This window comes from Neomonachus schauinslandi, chromosome 5, assembly GCF_002201575.2.
Source record: "Neomonachus schauinslandi chromosome 5, ASM220157v2, whole genome shotgun sequence".
Classification (NCBI taxonomy): domain Eukaryota; kingdom Metazoa; phylum Chordata; class Mammalia; order Carnivora; family Phocidae; genus Neomonachus; species Neomonachus schauinslandi.
The window spans coordinates 11267947-11290254 of record NC_058407.1 but is presented as its reverse complement, the minus strand read 5'-3'; the positions used below and the strand labels follow the sequence as shown (position 1 = coordinate 11290254).

Here is a 22308-nt window from a genome sequence, read left to right as displayed (position 1 = left end):
TGACCGCTCCCACTTGGTTGCTAGGGTTCCACCCCCCCAGCTCCCCTCTGGCTCTAGCCACACCCCTCAGCCTCCCTTGTGGGCCCCCATCTGTAGCGTCTGTCTCCCCGCCTCTTCAGTCTTCCCACTCACCTTCTGCAGAGGGTCTCTGGAATCCCTCCTCCAGACCTCAAGCCCCGCCTACCTCCTGCACACCTCCCTCCCAGAGGCATCCAAGCTCTGGCACCCCCTCAGAGCCTTTCCCTCCCCAGGTGCCCCAGGCCAGGCAACAGGTCCTCCACTGGCCCGGTGGATCAGGACGGACCCCTGGGAGTGGTCCTGGGTGACTCCTCCCTCACTCAACCCCCAGCCGCTAAGGCACCTGGAGGACACTGAGGGTCCTTCAAGTGCATCCCCGCCGCCCGGCTCATTAGATCCCCTTCCTCTCCCTCCTGGAGTTGAGCAGCGGCCTCCTCAGGGCCTCCCTGCTTCCCACTCCCTCTGCACTCGTGCCTCCACACCGGGGCCCCTGATCCTTCTCAAGTGCGAATCCACTCGTGTCGCTCCCCTGCTCTAGGGCCTTCTTCTGTGGCTCCCCAGAGCACCCAGCATCAAGTCCTTAACTCCAAATTCTTTGTCATCTGATCTCAGTTTGCTCCTCTCTCAACCTCTGTGTAACTCAGAACAGCTCACCAATATGCCGTGTTCTTTTGGGACTTACACCTTTGCACATGCTGTTCCCCTCCCTGGAATGCCCTGCCCCACCTTGGCCACCTTTGGGCCGCAACTCAAGTCTCACCTCCTCCAGGCAGCCTTCCCTGACTTCCCGAGTTCCAGGCTACCCCAAAGCCCCTTCACACTGGATTGTCATCCCCACCCCTCCTGAGATCAGGAGCTGAGTTCTGTGCATCTCTGTGGCCCCAGCGCAGTGGTTGGCACGTAGCGGGAGACTGATGGCTTGCTAAATGAAGGATCCCAAGAAAGCAAAGGGAGTGTCACGCTGAGAAAGGGTGGACTGGGAACCAGGAGGCGGGGCTTCCACACCAGGCTTCACTGTGAACCCGCTGGTGTGATCCTGAGGATGGCTCCACCCCTCTGCCTCAGTTTCCTCCCAAGCTTACAGACAGAGCCTATCACTCGACCCATCCTTCTGATCCAAGGGGGTCACCAAACCACCTCCTTCTTAGGGTTGCTCCTGGGACCTGAGCAACCGCCTGGAGGTCACCCCTGCCCCCACTGACCCCACCTTGGCCTTCTAGACACTTGACCAACAGGCTGAGCAGGAAGCAGAGTCTGCTCAGTCAAGAGTGTGGGTTGATGCTCCGGGCCCCATTCAAACCCCACAGCAGGGCCTCAGATCAAACGGCTTTATTCCTCAGGGCAATGGAGCTCACTTCCAGGTGTGAGTGGGCAGTGGAGGCCCAAGGGACAGGTAGGGGTGGGGTGAGGACCCTAGACCCGGGGCTTCCCCCACCCTTTGGCTTATGGTGGCAGCTGGCCCACTTGGCTGTCTCCAGGGCTGTGGGGCCCCTCCTTGGGGGTGCCTCCCATCCCCACCCCTCAAGTTCACAGGCTGAATCTGCTCTCTGCATTGGCGGAGGGGAGCTCAGACACCCCTATTGGGACCCGGAAGCCCCATTATCACTGCTGAACCATTCCCCGCCCTCCCCCCCGCCCAAGTCAGCAGCAGAAGAAGGAGAAGGAGGAGAGAGGATCAGGAGGCAACAGGGCTGGATGTGAACCCCTCCAGCTGGGCCTGCTGACCATCCAGGCTCTGGGGTGCAGGGGGAGTCCACCACCAGCTGATGGATCTTCTCCTACTGTTGCCCTCCCTGGGGCAGATGTCAGGGAGCAGGTTGGGGGACGACGGGATGCTACCTCCTGCCTCCACGAGGCCCCCCTGCTGCCCCCAGAATACTTGTTCCCCTGCCCAGTGGGTGCCCCGGACTCTCTGAGTCCAGGAGGTGGGTCCCAGCTCTGCAGGGAGGGAAGCTCCTCAGGTCAGCACCTGCTGGATCCAGCCAATCACCCCTGTGATGCGGGTGTAGACACCAAAGTAGTTGGGCCGGCCACAGCCCAGGCCCCAGCTGACCAGCCCCGCCAGGAACCAGCGGCCACTGGGCTCCTTGCACACCAGTGGACCTCCCGAGTCGCCCTGAAAGGGGGAGAGGAGAGACAGGTCTGCATCAGGGTAAGCTGGGGGTCCTGACTACTGGGAGTCTTCCAGGTGACAAGAGGCTCTTGGGAAGTCTTCTGCCTCCCCTGCTCCTGATCAGTGGAGAGAGCCCAGAGCAGCCCTGCCGGTCCTTCCACAGGTCCTGGCTGTCGTGGAAGAGTACACGTGTGTCCCCACTCCTCTCTGCCTCCCTTTTGTGGGCTCCTTCCATTCCTAGCTCCTGTGTCCCTTTGGGTAAAGTGCCTTGCTTGGCAGGGGGCAGAACTGGGTTTGAGCCTTAGACCTGCCCACCGCAGCTCTCTTGTGCTCTGGGGCCTGCAACTTGGTGCAGGTCCCTCCACCTCCCCGAACCTCAGTTTCCCTATTGGTAAAGTTGGGACAGCCATCCTGGCCTTGCTGGGAGGCCGTGGGGCTTCAGCAGGCTAGTGTGAGCCGAGGGCCAGGCCTTGCACGATGTGAGTGCCGCCCGCCGCCCTCCCTCCCTCCTCTCAGCCACCCATCCCCAAGGCGTCACCTGACAGGCATCCTTCTTGCCCTTGCGGTAGCCAGCGCACAGCATGCGGGGTGTCACCTGGTAGCGATAAGCCTCGCTGCACAGGTCCTGCGGGATCAGCTGCACGTCCACCTTCTGCAGACCATTGCTGGTGGGGCCTGCCCGGTGGGGTCGGGGGCAGAAGGCAGAGATGAGAGTGGACTCTTCCTTCCACTTTTCCCCTTGCAGCTCGGAAGCCCCCCTTCATCTCTCCTGCTCTGCCCGCCCCCTACCCCTCCGCCTCGCCTCACCGTCACTCTGTTCTGGCCCCTCGTGGCCCACGGGGACAGAGTCCCCACCCAAAGCCTATCTGGACTAGTGTCCTTCTCCCTGCCGCCCCTCCTGCTTGAGGCCTCTTGGCCAGTGCCCCCTTGTTCTGTGACAGCCCCTGGGAGATTTTTCCAGAGCACACATCTGACCCTACACTCTCCTCCTAAAATTCATCAGTGTCTCCCCACTGTCCAGCCCAGTGCTGTGCCAGGGCCCCCCAGGGAGGGCCCCCAGGGAGCTCCATTCCACACTGTGCCTGGTCCCACCCCAAGATCTGGTCTGTTTGGCTAGGGTGGGACTCAATGTTGGTGTTTTTCTGGAAGCCCTCAGTTGGTTTTAAAGTGCAGGTCAGGCAAACTCCTGGCTCAAGCTCCTTACAACGGCCAATGAGGCCGTCCTGTCCTTCCCGCCAGTCCTCATCCACTTCCGCCTGCCCCCAGCTCCCCTCTGGTGCAGGGTGTTCTCGAGACTCCCCGGGTTGCCACCTGTACGCTTAACGGGAACACCTCTCTCCCCCACGTGGACACCGCTGACTTGTCCTCCCAGCCTTGGCTTAGCCAGCCCCTGTCCGGAAGCCTCCCTGACCCCACCTGGCTAGGCCCCTCCTCTGGGCTGCACCTCCCCACCCATGTTAGCGCTAAGCACTGTCTCCCCCAAGAATGTTCTCTTTTCATCCCTATAGCCCATCTTTGCCCAACTCGAGGCCTGGCATACAGTAGGTGCTCATAAATGTATCCTTGAATGAGTGAGCAAATGAACCAATCCTTGCTTTACTGCTATCCTCCATCATCCCCTTAAACAAGTCACTTCTCATCTGAGCCTCAGTTTCCCCATCTTTAAAGTATCTCTACAGTCCTGCCTGCCTCCAGATTGTAAATCACTGTCCCCATCTTTAAAGCCACCCTCTTTAAGGGTGCAGGGCATGGCTGTGGTTATGCTGGCCTGGGCCTGCCTGTATTCACAGAACAGACGTTGGCCCCTAGGGGTGGTGAGTTTAGGTGGGAAGGGGAGAGGCCCCCTGCTTCAGGGGCAGTAGCAGGAATAGCAGGGCTCTGGGGTCAGGCAGTCCTCGGTGCCAGTCCCTGTTCCAACCCTCTCTGGCTGGGCGACTTGGAAGAACTGCTAAAATGGGACGATAATTCCCAGCCTTAGGGGTATTGGGTGGATTAAATGAGACCACGTTCCCTAAAATCCAACCTCCATGTAGAAAGTCATCTGTGCCCAAGGAGCAGAGGTTGGAGCTTGCCCGTGGGCTGTTGGGTTCCTAACCTGCCCCATCACTTCACACATATCCCGCAAGGTAACCTCCCACGCCCTCTGTTCCCTTTAAACGCATGTTCTGGAAGGAGGGAAGGGCCCAGAAGGCAGGAGCCACCCGCTATAGTAAAAGCTTATTTTCTTCTGTGACATCCAACCCGGGTTGATCCCAGCACCAGAGGGCCCCTGGGGTGGAGCCCTGGGGCCCCTCGCCCGGCCCCCTCCAGGCTCGGAAGCCTCGGGAGGTGGACCGCACCCCACCTCCCCTGATCTGCCCTCCAGCAGCCCAGCCGGCTCACCGCCCTCGCGCAGGGCACCCCAGCCCGTGATCCAGCAGTGCAGGCCCGGCTCGAAGAAGTGGGAGCGTGCGGGCAGGCAGACGGGTTGCACGGCGGCCGAGCGCACCACCGGGTGGTCGAGCTGCAGCAGGGCCACGTCGTAGTCGTGGCTGTCCTCTTCGTGGTAAGGGTGCAGGAGCAGGCGGCTCACCTTGAAGGACACCTCGCCCGGCCAGCGGGAGCTCTGCCACACCTTGCCCAGGAACACCGTCCACAGCGCGGGGGAGGCCATGCTGTGGGGGGGGGGGGTGCGCGCTCAGCCTCCGCCTCTCTCATCCCAGACCCGTAGGCTAGCCGGCTTCCCCACCAGCGACCCCGGCAGTCACACCTGTCCCTTCCCCACTCTGGAAAGGGCCGTGGTACAGCCAGCGACGCTGGTGCCGGAGTCCACCTGCCCGGGTTCCACTCCCAGCCTTATCCCTCCCTAGATATGTGTGTGCTTCTCTATGCCTCAGTCTCCTCGTCTTCTACTCCTAGGTTACTGGGGGGAACTCAGTAAGACTGCACCTTACAGATGGGGCTGCTGTGAGCTTACGGAGACCTGCTGGTCCGCCTGGGAGGGGGTGGGCCTTGAGTATGCAACAATCAGCCGAGACGGGGTGGCGAAGACCCCTGCATGCCAGGTCAGCGCCCAGGGCTTGCTTTACCTCACGGGCCGGGGGGAGCCGGGGAAGCAGTGAGAGAGTGAGGTGGTCAGACTGCACCCAGAAAGAGCACCCAGGCCCCTGGGGAGGGGATGCAAAGCGGAGCCAGGCTCTGGGCTGGCCCAAGGTGCTGGGGGTGTGTGGACAGGCAGCGGCTGAGGATTGGTCCAGCGCACCGAGAGCACTTGCTGTCTGGCTCTGGATGTAAAGGGCGTGGGGTGGGGTGCCGTGGTGGCTCCTGGTCTTTGGCTGGGGACAATGTGGACCCGGGACAGAAAAGGAGGTGTCGGAGGGGAGTCCAGGACTGGTGGGGCCCAGGAGATGGAGTGCTGCCAGCCCACCATGCGGATGGAGATGTCTGGGGGGCTGGGTGGGATGTCCCTTCTTGGAGGCTTCTTGGGCCCCACTCACCAGGTCACAGACACCTGGCAGAGGGGTGGGGCATGGCCTATGGCCAAGTGGGGCAGTTCTGTTCTCTGCTGTACCCCTAGGGTCTGGCACAGCTCCCTAGTAGGAGCACGATACATATTGCTGAATGGCTGAGTGAATACAGGAATGAATGAGTGAATGAATCACTAACCCAACTTAAAGCAAGATTTCAAAAGCAGGGCAGGGAGGTTGAGCAACCTTTCCAGGGGCATGGACTATGTTCATGGTGGAGCCAGGACTGAACCCAAGCGTTCAAACAGCAACTCTGATGGGCTTCCCACCACCCTTCCCTCCTGCTTGGATCTCAGACCCACTGTCCCTGCCTGCCAGGCCTCCCCTCCCCTCTCCCATCTCTTGTGGTCTCGGGCCCCACGGCCCCCACTCACCTGTCCTCCTGGAAGCAGTGAGCAGCTGTTATCACCCAGCGGTCAGCGATGAGCGCCCCCCCACAGATGTGTCGGCCCCGAACCTGGAGGCTGGCCTGCCAGGGCCACTCACCCTCTGAAGACACGGCCCCGCCCACTATGCGGCCGGAGGGGCCCTGGAGGCCACAGTCTGGGGGCGCGGGGAGGGACAGGGACGGCCAGAAGCCAGTGAGGAATGGACACAGAGAGAGACGGAGAAAGGGAGGCAGAGAGGAAGGCCAAAGGAAAGATGGAGGGGGATGGGAAAGAGAATGAAGGAGAGGCAGGACCCAGAGTGGGTGCAGAGGCGGGACAGAAAGAGACAAAGTGAGCTCTCCCTCAGCTTCCCAGTGCAGCCCCTCCCTCCCTCCCACACTCAGGGCCCTGCAGGTAGAGAGGGTCCTCTGCCCCCACCCCCCACCCCTGTTGGCTCACCACAGTGCCGCTCGTCGGAGCCGTCCCTGCAGTCGGGAAGCCCGTCACACTGCGGGTTGGGCTTCTTCACGCAGCTGTGGTCCTCACACTGGAAGGTGAACGTCCCACAAGGCACCCCTGGGGGAGAGGGGGTAGGGGCAGGGCATGGAGGGTGGGTCCCTGAGCCCCAGGGAGCCTCCGAAACAAGGCCCAGGGAAGGTGGAGCCTGGAAGAGGCCAGGAGGAGACTGGGGAGGGATCCCTTGAGCACCCTGAAGGGTCCCCCAAGGCTCCTGTAGGGTCTCCTAAAAAGGCAGGCCATGTCCCTTCACCCCCCTCAGACTGGTGTGTCGAGAGTAAGGCTGTGTCTCCACTTTCAGTAGGCTCCCAGGAACAGGGCTATGCCTCTCCCATCAGTCTAAGGCTCCCCTCCTAGCCCGGCCTTCCTCCAGATCCTGGCCCCACCCAGCCGCCCACCCGCTCCTCACTGTCTTCACCGTGAAGAACTTTCTGCGCCCCCACCTGGTCTTGGCCTGCTCTCCTTTCCTCCTGCTGATTTAAATTTTACCTCTCTGCAAGGCCAAGTTCAAAGCCCACGTCTTGTAGGAAGCTTTCCCTGCCTGATGTCCTCCTGCACTCCAATCTCCCCATGCTACTGGACATGATGTCCAGAAGGCATTGGGCCAGAGACAGTCACCCATCCCGTCTTCCTACTAGCAGATAATCCCAAAGGGCAGGGACCACCTCGCTGGTGTCTATTATTCCCACTCCTTCACTCTGTTTACCTATCACTGGCTTGTCTGCAGGTATTGGATGGATGGATTAGGATGGATGGATGGATGGATGGATGGATGGATGAGAGGGTGGATGGATGGATGAGTGGGTGGATGGATGGATGAGTGGGTGGATGGATGGATGAGTGGGTGGATGGATGGATGAGTGGGTGGATGGATGGATGGATAAAACAATGGACACAGACAGGAGATTGGATAGATCAACAAATGGGTGGGTTGATGGTCCAGTAGGGAGACTAACAAACAGCTAGAAGGATGGATAAATGAGTGGATGTAAGGACCAACAGACAAACAGTTATATCAATGGATGGATGCATGCATACATGCATTCATGGATGCATGGATGGAGGATGGAACGATGGACACACAGGTAGTTAGGTGAACTAATAAATGGGTAGATTGATGGCTCAGTGGATAGGGAGATAGGTGGGTGGACAGGTGGATGGATGGATGAATGAGTGGGTGTATGAATCAATGCACAGATAGGTGGTTGGGGAGGCCATAAGATGGATGGATGCATGGATGGATGGATGGATGGATGGATAAGCGTCCATACAGATGGGTCGGTGAGTGTTTGGACAAGAGGGCAGACACCTTTCCTGAAGAAGCATACAGAAGGGCTGGACTGTCCTGGCTGAGCCCATTATTTGGTTTCCCTCTGGATAGCTGGTCCTACCCCAGCCTACCTTCCTGGCACTGCTCTTCATCACTCCCGTCGAGACAGTCAGGCTGCCGGTCACAGACTCTGGACAGTGAGATGCACGTGCTGTCTTCTTGGCACTGAAATGTGGCTCTGCAAACTGCGTGGGGACACACAGAGGCAGGTGAGAGGAAGCCTGAGGAGCCGGGTTGGGACTTTGTGCTGTCTGTAGCACGTGTGTTATATTCTGTGCGAGGGCCGTAAGTCTCTTTCTTAGCTACTTTACACCTGAGTCTCACAGCAACCCTGTGAGATACCCCCGTTCCATGGGTGGGAACAGAAATGAAATGACCTGTCCAAGGTCATCTGGCTGAACCAGAACCTGAAGCCAGATGCTCTAGTTCCAAATATGAGGCACCTTCCCCAGCACATCTCCCTTCCCTCCTGCTTCTCTCCCCAAGTATTTAAAACTTGGATGGGATGGGATTGGGGGAGGTCTGGGGAGGTTGGGGGAGGTCAGACAAGAAAAGGCTGCCCTGATGGTGAATGTGGGGGCCAAAAGCCAGGACTCAGAAGGAGAGGCATTATTCTAAGAGAGTCCTGGCTGGGGGACCACCAGGGCCCCTGCTGCCAGGGCTGGGCGGTGGTGAGCATAACTCCAGGAAGAGTTGACAGCTCCAGTCCAAACCCCTGAGGTGGAGAGGTGGGGACCCCACTCAAGGGAGGAAGATACAGGATTCTCTCCTTGGCCACCCAGGGCTTGCCTTCCCGTTCCTGGTCCTCCATCCACTCTGTTCCTTCTTGGACAGCTGGCTGGGACAGAAGGCTGGGCACGATGGCCTGGTGGGGAGAAGCTGTGAGTTGGGAGTCAGGAGACCTGGGTCCCAGCTTGTCCCTGCTACCTCCCCAAACAGTGGCCCTGGGGAGCCCACTTTCCGACTCGGTGCTTCCATCTTGCCATCTCAGCACAGCGAGAGAGCCCACTTCCTGGGTGCTGATAAGAGAAACTGCACGTTTGGTGGGGGGATGTCTCTATTCAAAAGGGGGGCTCGCCTTGGTGCACAGAGAAGGCAAAGAGAGAGGAGGGATGGGACGGGCAGGCTGCCTACCGCAGTTTCTCTCGTCCAGGCCGTTGGGGCAGTCCTTGACCCCGTCGCAGGCGGGCACACAGAGTCCGTTCACAGAGCAGAGGAACGCTCCAGGGCAGGCTGCACAGGGAGGGCGCCATCAGGGCGCGTGTCATCATGCAGACCCGTGCAGACACGCTGCTCTTGCGTGCTCACACACATACCCACGTGTGCACACACCCATCTGCACGGTGCATGTGGACAGACATGTCCCACGTACACAGCACACACACAGGTCTGTATGAGTGTGTATGCCTGCTGAACACAGGTGACAGCCTTGCCTGTGGGGGCACACACAGAGCCGCCCGTATCGTGCGCGCGCGCGTACACACACACACACACACACACACACACACACACACACACACAGTCCTTTGGTGCAGCCTCTTGGTGCTTCCGGGGATGGGAAGGAGGCAGGGAGAAGCCGCAGGGGCATCGAGGGCGCCCGCCCCGCTCCCCGGGCTGCTCATACTCACGATCGGACTGGTTGTACAAGCCGTAATGCACCTGCACGCCGGGCCCAGTGAGGGGGATCTGGGACGTGAAGTTGACCGTGATGCCGGCAGTGGCCACCACGGGGATCCTCTCGGCATAGGGCTGCAGGGTGCGCAGGCCACACAGCCTGGGGGTGACAGAGACAGACTCAGGGCCGCACGGGCCAGCCCCAGGGAAGGGACGGCTTCCGTGCACAGACAGGGCAAGGGCAGAGCAGCCGCAGGGGAAGGGGGAGCTGCACCCCCACCTTCACCTTCTCTGTCTTGTTTTCTCCCTTGGGTGACCGCTCACCCCCAGAGTCATCTTCTAGAAATCAGACTGTCATTCCCCTGCTCAAAAACCTTCAATGGTTCCCCATTCCCTGCAGGATAAAATGCAAAGTCTGGATTCTAGCCCCAGTCACCTGGGAGCTGTGAGATCCTAGCAAGTCAGGGTCCTTCCCTGAGCCTCACTCCCCCACCCCCGATAAGAGAAGGGGAACTATCATCTCTGTTGACTCCAAATCTGACAGAGCTTCAGTGTGTCTGCAGAGGCAAGAGTCCTTGGAAGGTCTACTCTGTGTAGATAGGAGAGGACGCTCCCCTTGTGCTCGGCGTGGGGGAGGAGGCAGCAGTGTGCCCCATGCAGGCTCGGTCCTTCCCACTGAGAAGGCTCCACAGCCCTGGGGTCTCCCTGTGACTCCCTGGACCTGAGGGAGGCACCGCTTCTGCTCCCAGGACTGATGCAGTAGAACAGGGCTGAGGGGCGTCCCCTCCGTCATGGCGGCACTAAGGTGGGACCATTCCCCAACCAGGGGCGGAGCCCCACACCCCGGCTGGACTCCCCCACCCCAACGTGATACTCTTGTTCCCACAGAGCAGGTGGGAGAACCCCCACAGAGGGGTGAAAGTCTTCCCAGAGAGCAGCTAGGGATCTTCCCATCTCCAGGGACGGAGGGCACAGGGGGTTTATCCCACATGGCGTCTGGGCACACCCCACCTCCCAGAGCAAGTGGGCTCGCTTTCCCCACCAAGTGGGTGCAACCACTCCCCCAGAGGGTTGGGTGCTCCCCAGACAGCAGCCTGGGGTTCCCTCCCTCCGCAGGTGGGACACCCTCACAGAACAGATGGGTCAGTCTCCTCAGCTCATAGGCATGCCCCTCACGGGGAAGGGAGCACCCTCACAGAGCACATAGGAACACCTTTACAGACGAGGGAAGCACACCCAGAGCACAGGTCAGAAAACAGGCAGCGAGAAGTGAAAGTGCCCCCAGCAGAGAAGGCAGGGGGAAGTCAAGAGAGCAGGTGGGAATGCCCCAAAGCATGATGGGAGCATCCCACAGCAGATGCAACAGCCCACAGAGCAGGTCATCTAACTCCCGGGAGGGCCAGTACTCCGTCGGAACTTCTAGAATACGGCAAGCACTTCATAGTTCAGTTAATTAGTCGACGAGCTGATCAAGAAACAACTGAGGAAGATTTGGGGTTGTCTTGTCCGGCCCCTCCCTCATCGGCAGCAACACTGCAAGGCCTCATTGCACAGAGATTCGGAGGTTCTTGCAGCAGGTCCATCTTGTGAGACAGGAATTGTTCTCATCCTGTGTTCCAGAGGAGGCTCGTGAAGGGAATGGCGGAGGTCAGCCAGAATCCAGCCTCCTGGGGACCTAGGAGGACCCAGCCAGCCTGCTCCGGGGGGAGCGGGGCAGGGGGAGATGGGTACCTTGGCTTTCCCGTGTTCCTGCACAGACCTGAGGTACGGCCTCCCCGTACTGTCTGGCTAGAGTGAATCATATTCTTGCCCCCAAACCAACCAACAGTCCTCAAAGTGCAGTCCGGGGACCACCGGGGCTCCAAAGTAAAAATTATTTTCATAATAATGCTCAGGTAATATTTGCCTTTTTCACTCCCTGTGGAATTTTCCAGAGACTACATGACGTGTGGGATGGCAACTCGATGGAATGCAGACGCAGATGTGTATATCCAGTTCTGGTCTATTAATCCGGTTTAAAAGAAAGTCGCAAAAAGGTCAAATGATGATATTTTTCTCGCCAAATGCTTTTGGCTTTGGGAAATATAGTTAGTTTTTTCTAAAATATGTTATTTATGTTAAAATTGTAATGGGTTTCTTTTAAATGAATTGATAAATGTTTCTAACTTTTCTTAGTTGTAATGTCTCATACTGTGCATAGAGATACTATAACCTGCACAAAAGCCCTCTGAGTGCTCAATAATTTTAAAGAGTGTAAAGAGGCCCCGAGGTGGATAATACTGAGACGCCAGGCTCTCCACCAGGACTCCTCCAGCCCCGGGGGACAAGACAGGGATAAGATGCCACTAGGGGGCACCCCGGAGCAGGCCTGGCCCTTCTTGGCCTGTTAAAAAACTAAGGAAATGGACTTTTGGCTGTCTGGCTGTCTGTTTTAAAAGTGGACAAACAAATGCTATAATGGATTACTGTCCCCTGAGTGTTTCCCTGAGGAGTGGACAGGGGAGCTAGGGACGGGAAATACTGGGCAGGGGGAAATGCGTCAAGTATACCCCTGACCATGCGGAAGGTTTGGGGACATGGGACGCTGCCCCCACACGGTCATGGAGGGGTTGTGGAGAGACAGCGAAGGAACCAGAGCCAGGTCGGAGAGGAGTGGAACATTTCAATCTGAGGGCTGCGTGGTCACCCTGAGCTTTGGCCAGGGGCTCTAAGGTACCAGTGAGGGCTGACAAGACATTTTCTCTGCTGGCGTCTGAGAGAACAAAGTCCAGAATCAGCCCGTGGCCCAGCCTGGTACCCCAGGACCCCCACCCCCCACCCCGGGCAGCATGTGGTTCTCACCCTGGAGGCCTGGGGCAGGGGCTGGTGGCGGTATTCCTGGGGCAAGGTTCTCCACAACAGTTCAAGGTAGAGGCTACAATCTAGTGACTCAGGCTGAGTCACCCAACTTAAGGATGGTCTGTTTGGTCTGTGCAGTGTTAAAATAAATTTTTTTTTCAAGTTCAGTTGCCTGCTAATTTCACATAATATACTAGATTCTCGCTTCTTCTGAGAAACGAGCCCCAGAAACACTGGCTGGAAGTAATCAGAGGCCATCCGAATTAGGCAGAGCATGTGAGTCCCTGCTAACTAGTCCCTCCCTCTCCCGCTCTTCCCCACACAGCCTGCCTCCCAGAGCTGTGCTCCAGCTGGGCCCCTGTGTGTATCTGCATTTCTGGATCCTGCTGTAGAGACTTCTGGGGGAGGGTATGCATCCTCTGGCTAATTCCACCCCAACCACCAAATGCCACCTCCTCCCCCACGAGCCCTCTCCAAGAGGCACCAGGAGTCTGAAGGCTGTGGAACCCACCTCTCAGCTACAAAGTGCAGGGTCTGGAGGCACATTTTTGCACAGTGGCTGGCTTGCTTTCTCCCCTCCATGGATTGGGGATTTTTCCTTCTTGCCTCACCCAAACTGTAAGAAGGGACCCTGTCAACTTTCTTGCATATTAACAACTCTACACAGGGAGAAATTCAAGAAAGAGTGGATGGGTGGTTGGGTAGATGGATTGGTGGATGGATGGATGAATGGATGGATGGATGGATGGAAGGGTGGGTGGATGGATGGATGGAAAGAATGAAGGAAGGATGGAGGGATGGGTGTGTGGATGGAAGGGTAGGTGGATAGAAGGAAGGGAAGATAGGTGGATGGATGGATGGATGGATGGATGGATGGAAAGGTGGGTGGATGGGTAGATTGATGGATGGATGGATGAAGGAAGGAAGGCTGGCTGGGTGGGTAGATGGATGAATGCACACATACAGGCATTCCCTTCCCTAAGGACAGATTAAGTGGGAAGGAGGGTCAGAGAAGGCAAGCACTAAAGAAGGGAGAATGGCAGCATTCTCCCTAGAGCCCATACTAGATTCTTGCTTCTTCTGAGAAACGAGCCCCAGAAACACTGGCTGGACCCAGAGCTGCAGAGCTGAGTTGGAGGCCAGCTTTGCCACATGAATCAGCTGTGTGACCCTTGGGCACATCAGCGTCAGCAAGCTTCAGTTTTCACGTCTATAAAACAGGGGTGATAATATCTCCTTTGAAGGATGATTTGAGGAATGAGAAACTGAGAAATGAGGTGAGAAAATGACTTCTCTGGAAGCAAGCCACTGACACGGTCAGCCTATGAGCTCATCTTGGGCAGCGGCACGAGCTGTGCCCGCCACACGGCCAGGACCCAGCGTCGGGGACCAGGAGCCGCTGGGGCTGCAGGCAGCGCTGGCCACCCAGCGGCCCAGGGGAGCCAAAGAGCCGCCCCATAGGCAGGCCAGGCCGGAGGGGGCTCCAGCAGGTCTACGAGCCAGTGGTTCTGCCTGTGCCATCAGTGGGACGGCAGGGGAAATGATTGGGCAGATGACAAGAAAAGTGACATCACAGGAGAGGAAGCTGGGCAAGAGGCAGATTCCCCGAAAGGGGGAAGTCTGTGCTGGGGTGACACCCAGCTCAAGCGGATTCTGCAAAACCACGCAGCTGGGGGCCAGTCTCACCAGGCCAAGTCCCTCCCCCGCCTCCAGGCCACTTAGAGGGCATGAGGTCCTGGCCGTGGGCACTGGGAGGAGCTGGTAGGAAGCAGCAAGGCGGGGAAAGGCAGAAAGGGCTCAGAGGAGCGAGGCCACAAGCCCGAGGATGCCCAGCCAGCGGAGGGAGCCCGGACCAGCCTTCCCTCATCACTGTGCTGACACCTACAGGGCAAGTCACCTTCTCCCCCAACCCACCCTCCGTTGCTCCTTGTCCATGGCCATTCTGGGCCCAAGGACTGCGCCTCCCCTCCCTACACGCCCTGTGCCTACAAATCAACACCGTTCCCCAGACTTCTCATATCTTTGCCACCCACACAAGTAAATTTTCCAACAAATGCTCATTCAAAGAATTTCCCAGCATCTACATTGGATGATCATTATCAAAAAAGATCGTAACTAAAGGAAATGGTTTGACCGGTGCTTCTGGTTTGGAGGTATACCTCTGCCTTCCCTTCCGGGCTCAGACATGGGCAACAGCCTGGGGGCAGGCCTGGGGACATTAGTCTCCACCCGGGGACCCCGGATCCTTCACGAAGGTCTCAGAAGATAGAGATGGGACTTCCCAGGCCGTTCTCAGAACTGGCGGGAGCCACAGAAGCTGTCGGTCCTCGCACCAGGATGCCAGTGGATTGGTCAGGAGTGCCGTGGCCAAGAGAGTGAACAGCCAGCACGGCTGCTCAGAGCTCCACAGGAAGACTCTGCACGAAGCGGAGCATTTAGGTGTGCGTGGGTACGTGCACAGACTCGTGCACACAAAGCACGGGTGTGCGTACCACACGCGCTCTGGATCTGACTGCCTTGCTCAATTCTGGCTTCCCCCACTTGCAATCTGGGTGAGGTGGTGCAAATGACTTCGCCTCTCTGTGTCTTGGGTTCCTCACTGGTCAGTGAAGGCAGTATGGGGCCTGTTTCCTCACCAAGTTGTTGAGGATGAAGGGAATGGCACCGCAAACCCCTGGCCCGCCATCAAGAGCCAGTCGTTAACTCCTGGTCGGTGCCTTCTAGAGCGGTGCTCTGTCTGGGCCTACAGGAACTGGTGTCCTCCATCCCAGATCTCATTTAGTCTTGCCTGGGGCGGGGCGGGGGGTTCTGTTTCATGGCCAGTTTTCAGATGAGCTGCCGGAGGTTGGGAGAGGTGAGCCCTCGCCCGCAGGAAGGGAAGGAGCCAGGATTCCAACCCTGATCTGTCTGGCTTCAGCTCTCTGCACCTCACCAGCCTCATCTGGAGTGACATTTCACTAGGAACTAATACACACAACGTCTTTCTTCAGACATCTGGGTAAATGATAAGAAGTTGGGGCCTGGGGCTGGTCTAACCCTTCTTTGTACAGATGGGGAAGGTAGTGCTCCCAGAGTTCCACAAAGACTCCCCTGAACACATCTCCAGCTCGCCAGGAAGCACAGGGAGGCGTGGGACGAGAGAGAAGAGGGATGGGAGAGCCGTGCCCCGTCAGGCCTCCCCCACCGCCCCCCCATCCACCACCTGGCTGCACCCTGAAATCCCTCCAACACCACTGAAAGGCAAAAGACCAGCAAAAGAAGCCGAGTCCTTAGGCTTAGGCATCTTAGGCCTCAGTTTCCCCTCCGGTACAATGGGTGAGGATTGGGTTCGATGGCCCGTCCAGTCCCTACTTTCTATAGCCCAGTGGTGCTTTGAGACACTGGGAGGGAGCCCCCTACAACCCCACTAGAACCTGTCTAGTGCCTGAAATCCCACCATCACAGCCTCATTCCTTTTCATTAGGACTCTCTCCATCCGGGGCCCACATTTAAAACCCAAGGGTAGCTCAGCAAGTCCCTAGAACCAGGGCCCATACCTTTGCCCAACCCCTCCTGGCTGTATCACGGAGAGAGAGGGAAGGCCCTCCATAGGGAGCATGGTGGGGACCATCCTCCATGTTCCCAGCTGGTGGTGGGTGTGGGAGGGGCTCTGACTGCAGGCCCGAATGGGCACCGCCTAATCATGCTGAGCCTCGACTCCCTTTCTGGGAAACGGAATGATGACGCCGTTGACATCACAGGCCGGTGAGCCTGGCTCTTGGCAAATGCAATAGCCATGTGGGTGGAAGGGCAGGAGCGGCAGACCCTGGGCCCTCCTGCTCCTTCCTCAAGGAAGGGGTCAAGAGGGTGACAGGAAAAAATAGCATCATCATTTGAACAAGTGTGAAACATGGGCCACTCCTACCATCATTCTGTGGGCTCCTGATGCTGAGGGATGAGCCCAGCCAGCCTCGGTCTGGGCAGGCCCCAGGAGGCTAGCAAGGGGGTCCCCAGGGCACTCCATGAGGATAAAGGTCGTGGTACCCAGAAATGTTACCCACACACTAGGGTGTGGGATGCCTTTTGTTTCCCAAACAGCACGGGCCTGAAGTCACACCATCTCCCGTCACCCCCAAATAGCATGGGCCTGAAGTCACACCTCAGGCATTTCTTCCTTTTCCTTTCAATCACAGTCCCTAATAAATTGCCAAAGTCCTGGAAAGCACGCTGGCTCGCCAATGAGCATTGTCAATCCCTGTCCCCTTTTGTCTGAATAGGATCAACCAACAAGAGTCCGGGAACCTTCCAATTTTAGTGTATTGGAATCTTGGAGACTCAAAGTCTGTGAAGCCAAAAAATCAAGAACTTTGCATACTAGAATCCCAGCCTCTTGGAGCCTCCCCCCTACGCCAAATCCTGGGATTAGAAGGGAGGATAGAGGCCCAGCCTGCTATTAGAAGCAGAAGCTTCTCTTCAGCATCCCCAGACCCCACCCCAGCTTTGCAAGGCTACTTCGAGATCCCTCTTCTCTCCCCAAACCTCTGCCCCGCAAGAATGGGGCCATGGGAGGGCCTCCTTCGGCTCCCCCTCCATGCCTCCTACTGGCCCTCCCCTCTCTAACTCTCATCCCATCACCAAGGGCGCCTGACCCTTCCTCTTTCCCTCTAGGGGAGGCTCCCACCCAGCTTTAGACGTGGAGCCCCTCCCATCATAAGTATCCCCTCCCCTGAATGTCCCAGGTCACCCTCCTCTTCCCAGACAGGGGAGCGCACGCCTGCACTGTCTCCGTCCCCCACCATCCGCCCACCTCACTCCTTGCAGCTGTCAGGGCCACCAGTGACCCCCGGTTGCCTGCCCCAGGGGGCATTTACCAGTCATCCTCCTACCGATCAAACCGCAGTCACCACTGACCCACAGACAGCCCCCCATGTGGCCTGGTCCCCTGCGTCCTGGCCCATCTCCCGGAGGGACTCACTTCTTTCTTAGCAACTTTGTCACCAGGGGGCCAGAAGCAGCACAGATAGCAGGGCAAGAATCCCACGGGCGGTGTGGGTGATAGGGAGAGACCATCCTTGTGGAAATGGCCGGATTAGCAAAAGCAGCCTTGCCTTGGCTGCGCAGCTTCCTAGCCAGGAAGCCACTTGACTTTGGCCATCAGCAGGGAGTGAGAGAAGGGAAGAGGGGCCTCCGATGGCGCAGGGATGGGCTTAGGGGCATGCGCTGTAGCCCTGCTGAGTCCTGGGGTTCCTGCACCATCTCACTGAAGGATTCGGGGGACCAGACCGTGGGGTGACAGTGCCCAAGTGCAACCTTTCACTCTAACTAGAATCACCATCCAAGGTGGCGGAGACCTGTGGGTGGCAGGAGGGGAGGCTGGGGCGGGGACCAGGACAGGGAATGGGTCAAGGGGTGGGGCTGTGGCCTGTGCTCTCTTCCAGGGCTGCCCCTCTGAGGTCTGGGACTGGGGCTCCCAAGGTGGGTAACTTTGGGGAGAGGAAGGGGGTCCCGGGAGGGTACCTCCGGTTCTGGATCGTCCACTGTCCCTGGGTGCATGGCAGGTCATACTTCTGCGTCCGCAGAGCATAGGCATCAAACCAGAGGGCGAGGCCGTAGTCCAGAGAGGGCACCTGGGACAGAGGAGCCGGTCACCAAGTGGCCTGTGGGCTGTCACTGGGCTGGTGGCCCCACTTCCCAGGACAACAAAGGGAGGAGGCCCGCCGACACAGAGCCCCAGTGGGGGCTGAAGTTGGTCAGTCACTCAACAAATAGGCATTACTGTGGCCCACAGGGGCAGACCTTGGCCACACCTGTCACCCCCCCAACCCGGAGGGATTTGCATCCAGGGCTCAGCCTGCGGATGATGCATCAGCAGAGGCAGGACACTGGTCCCCTCCCGGCCGGGGCTTCCCGAGGTCCACAGGGTGCTCTGGGCAGAGGGCGGATGGGCGGCAGGGTACGAGGCTCACCGTGAGGTGCCAGGAGCAGTGGGTGCTGGGCGAGTAGTAGCTGGGGAAGTAAGGTGTGCTGAGGACGCCCTGTGGCTCCAGGCGGCCCTCCAGGGTCAGGTTCACCTCGCAAGCTGGGCCCCGAGAACAGCGGTTACACAGGGTCCCCCGGCCCCAGCTCACTGCACCTCCCAGCGGGTGAGGGACAGCTGTAACCCCACCACCCTCCTGCCATTAAACAGTAGAGGTTAGTGGTGCGGTGTGACCTTGGGCCTCAGTTTCCCCATCTGTCTGTAACATGGGGACAATAAGAGCACATACCTCACAGGGCAGTTAAGCAGATTAAATAGACATAAAATGTTCGAACAGCCTGACATGTAGTGAGTGCTCAATAAATGGTAGCTATTGACACGGATTGCGCTGCACTTGACCGTTTTACTTCATGTGTTCACAACTGTGCGAGCCTCAAGGTTATGGGGCTGGGGGGAGGGAGAGGCATGCCCCTTTTCCAAGATGAGGCTCAGAGAACAGGGGGGACCTGGCTGAGGTCACACAGGGAGAGGGTGAGGAATCAGGAGGGTTCCCAGCTGCCCTGCTACCTCTCCCTGGAGTCAGGGTCCTTGTTCCCCTGTCCCCCGAGCTGTGTCAGTGATTCCCGTGGAGTCAGCCAGAGCCAGCTCCGGCACCTCCTCAGCAGTAGGCACCCCCAGAGGGCTGCCAGAACCCCGCACGGGCAGCTGGGGACCTGGGCCACTGCCAGGAGAGCTCTGGGGTCAACACCAGGAGAGGGAGGGGAAGAGGCAGATTGCCAGGGGTGGGGCAGTGGCTTGTGGTCTCCCGTCTGCAACCCTTTCTTCCGCCAGCTCTGGAACCTGCAAGGTTTGCTTGGCTGATCCATGCCCAAGGACTGCCAGGGCATGAAGGGTGGGGTTCTTCCCGAGAAAGGGGGTCAGGGAAGGAGGGAGGGAGATCCGGAACAGGAGGCCAGCGGGCAGCCTGGAGAGCCCTTCCCGGAAATGCTGAGTGGCCCTCCCTGAGCTGAGTGCCATCTCCAGGGAGGTCTGTGGGGCTCACCTTCAGAATGAGAGGATGGTCTGGGGGTGAATCTGAGGTTCTCGGGCCTCCTGACCACAGACCCACACTCCAGCCTCAAGCGGGTGCGGAGGGAAGAGGACCGGGGGAGGAGCCGAGAGAGGAGACACAGGTCCAGGATGGGGACAGACAGGGCGGGAGAGAGAATGAGGGAGAGGAGGGACAGGGACAGGGAGGGTAGGAGAGTGAGAACAGAGGACAGGAGAGAGAGGCCAAGGGCATGGGAGGGTGGAGAGCAGAGGAGCTTCCAGAACCTTCCCTCTGCCCCCATCCCACCCCAACGACAGCAAAGAAGGTGAAGGGCATGCCAGACTGGGCCCTGGGTTTCTGCCACAGTGCTCCTCTCTCATCCCTCGGGACCCCTGACCCCTCACCCTGGAAGGCCACGGGCTGCACGGAGAGCACGAAGGGGTCGTAGTAGCTGTGCAGGCCCTTCTTCCAGACCACCGCCATGACGGCCCCGGACGCCAGGACCTCCAGCACTGGCTCCTGGCGACTGCAGCCGTAGACCCTGGAGGGACAGAGGAAGGTAGCCAGGGCGGGAAGGGCCTGGGAAGGGGGTCGGGTGGACTGCTGTGTGTCCACGCGCAGGTTTCTGACCCTCTCTGGCCCAGGAGATTGACTGGAGGCCCTGTGAGGGTCAGGCGAGCTCCTCAGGTGAGAGAGGCCAGGAGGTTGCCCAGACTATCCCAGCCGACTCCCGTCCCTCCAGATCCCTGTGCCCCCAGAGTGCCCAGTCTCTACCCTGCAGGGAGATGAGGTTTCAGGGTTGAGGGACCTGAGGTCACCTGCAATGGGCACTGCAGGCTTTAATGTTGGGGTTTCTTTTCTTTCCTTCGCAGCAGAGCTCATCTCGTAACTAAAATGTCTCCCAGTCTCCCAGGGCGTGGAGCCCAGGAAACAAGCCACGGGGTTAAACTTGTCGAGGTCCCTTCTGCTCTATCTCCTTATCACCCCTGAAGACCTCTCGTGGCTCTGGGACACAAGGTCAGACAAGTCTGACCCATCACTGTAGACCTCCAAGGCTCTGAGCTGCCTGGGTGCCATCGTGAGTAGGGACAAGGCTGAGCTGGGTCCCCTCCCTAACAACAGGATGGGGTTGGGGGAGGGTACTTGAAGAAGCCTCAGGGGAAGCCCTTAAGCGTCCCCACCCTCATCAGGCCTGGAAATCAGATGGTGTCTGGCTTCTCTGCACTTCCCAGAGCTCTCCAGGAACCCAGCCCACGCACACCCCAGATTGAGGTCATCGTGTTGGGGGTGTTGCAAGTGAGCATGCAGCCTCAAAGCCAGGAATTCAGAGAGGCCCGGCAGGGGGGTGGGGGTTGGGGAGAACCTTGTCCCCACCCCCCACACCTGCCTCGCTCACCCTCACGGACTGCCCTTGATCTGAACACGCAGGTCCCACCCCCGCTCCTGCCTGGAAGCTGGCCCAGCCCAAGCCAGACAGAGAAGGCAGCAGCCTGGTGCCCCCCAACCCACCCCACCAGCAGCAGTTACTGGATATTTAACGGATACATTTAACATGTGGTAATAATGGATGGCATTGCTATGTGTGAGAATCTTGGCACAGATGGTTTGATTGACTGTTTGATTATTTATTTAAGCAGGCTCCACACCCAGTGTGGAGCCCAACGCGAGGCTTGAACTCACGACCCTGAGAGCAAGATCTGAGCCGAGATCAAGCGTCGGATGCTTACCTGACTGAGCCATCCAGGTGCCCCACGGATGGTTTGATTTAAATCCTCACAAGAACCCTGCAAGGTGGGTGTGATTGTGCACCCATTTCGCGAGTGAGGAAACCGAGGCTCAGAGAGGCAAAGCCACTTGCCTTAGGACACACAGCCATGAAGCAACAGAGCAGGGGGCTGCCAGACTCTGAAGCATCCTGACAAGCCACGTGGCCTCCCAGAGCTGACCTGAGGGGTCGTCTAGTACATCTGCTTTGTTACAGATGGGGAAACTGAGGCTCGGGGAGGGAAGAGGGACTGGCCCCAGTACACGGCCGTTTCCAGCCTCCATTCCTCCTGCTCTGTGGGCTAGCCTCACTGTCTCTCAGATAGCAGATACCGAGGACCAGGGCCACACGGCCTCTCAGCTCCGAATGCGAGGCGTGATTTTTGACTCTGCATCGCCATCCCCTTCCCACCCACCTTCCCAGGACTCACGAGGTGATGAGCCTCCTCTCCAGGGGCCCGGCCACGTCGTACATTGCCAGCCGGTCCCGGCACTCGGCCAGTGTCCACTCGAGCCGGAGTTTGAGCATGAGATCCTTGGGGCTCTGCAGGTGCCACAGGCAGCTGGAGGCCAGGTGGTCGGGCCCCTTCAGCCGGAGGACCTGGCCCTGGCCCACGTAGCTGTAGCGGTAGCAGCCTGGAGGAGGGAGAGGGACAGGCCCCCTGACCCCTGTGAGCCAGGAGGAGAGACCGGGGGGGCCAGCTGGTCCTCACCTGGGCGGGGGTGGTGCAGGGAGAGCCGCTGGTGGGGGATCGGCCCGGATGGGCTGTGTCCCATCCCTCTGTTTCCCTGCTGGTTTCCATCTCCGGTCTCCTCAACCACACATTCACTCAGTGGTCCATTCATTCATTCACTTAGCGCTCGCTGAGTTCTCCACGCCAGGCGAGTGCCAGAGAAAGGTCCAGTCACTGCCTGGGAGCACCAAGGACTGCGAGGGCAGATACAGAGCCCAGCGGCAATAGCTCAGGAAGTGAGGACTCTGAGCCTGGCTGTAGGGCAGGGAAGACCTGGGGGGTGGGGGGCAGGGTCACAGTGTGAGCAAAGGGCCGGGGGCCAGGGCGGGGTTTGAGGCCAGAGAGCAAGCTGGAGAAGGGAGGCAGGGCCCAGATCACGCCCAGGAGAGGAGGTGCTTTCTCCCTCGGCCACGGGGAGCCATGGAGGGTTAGGTAGGGCTGGGACGTGGCCGGGCTTGGATCACAGACTCCTCTGGCTGCTGGGAGCAACTCTGAGGAGGCTGGGAGACCAGCAAGGTGGC

The 22308-nt window shown here is 58.8% G+C and overlaps 1 protein-coding gene across 1 annotated transcript in view; it reads right to left on the bottom strand.

The window, feature by feature from the left end:
• Positions 1-1658: 1658 nt before the first annotated feature.
• TMPRSS6 (transmembrane serine protease 6) overlaps positions 1659-22308 on the bottom strand; it is a 35255-nt gene continuing 14605 nt past the window's right edge. The window contains exons 7-18 of the mRNA XM_021687630.2: positions 21485-21689; positions 19694-19830; positions 18249-18361; positions 17800-17909; positions 9480-9625; positions 8986-9084; positions 7923-8036; positions 6465-6581; positions 6012-6180; positions 4514-4785; positions 2670-2806; positions 1659-2134 (exon numbers count right to left, since the gene is read on the bottom strand). Of these exons, the coding sequence (XP_021543305.1) occupies positions 1976-2134; positions 2670-2806; positions 4514-4785; positions 6012-6180; positions 6465-6581; positions 7923-8036; positions 8986-9084; positions 9480-9625; positions 17800-17909; positions 18249-18361; positions 19694-19830; positions 21485-21689 (1778 nt within the window). The 3' untranslated portion in view covers positions 1659-1975. The remainder of the gene's footprint in view (positions 2135-2669; positions 2807-4513; positions 4786-6011; positions 6181-6464; positions 6582-7922; positions 8037-8985; positions 9085-9479; positions 9626-17799; positions 17910-18248; positions 18362-19693; positions 19831-21484; positions 21690-22308) is intronic.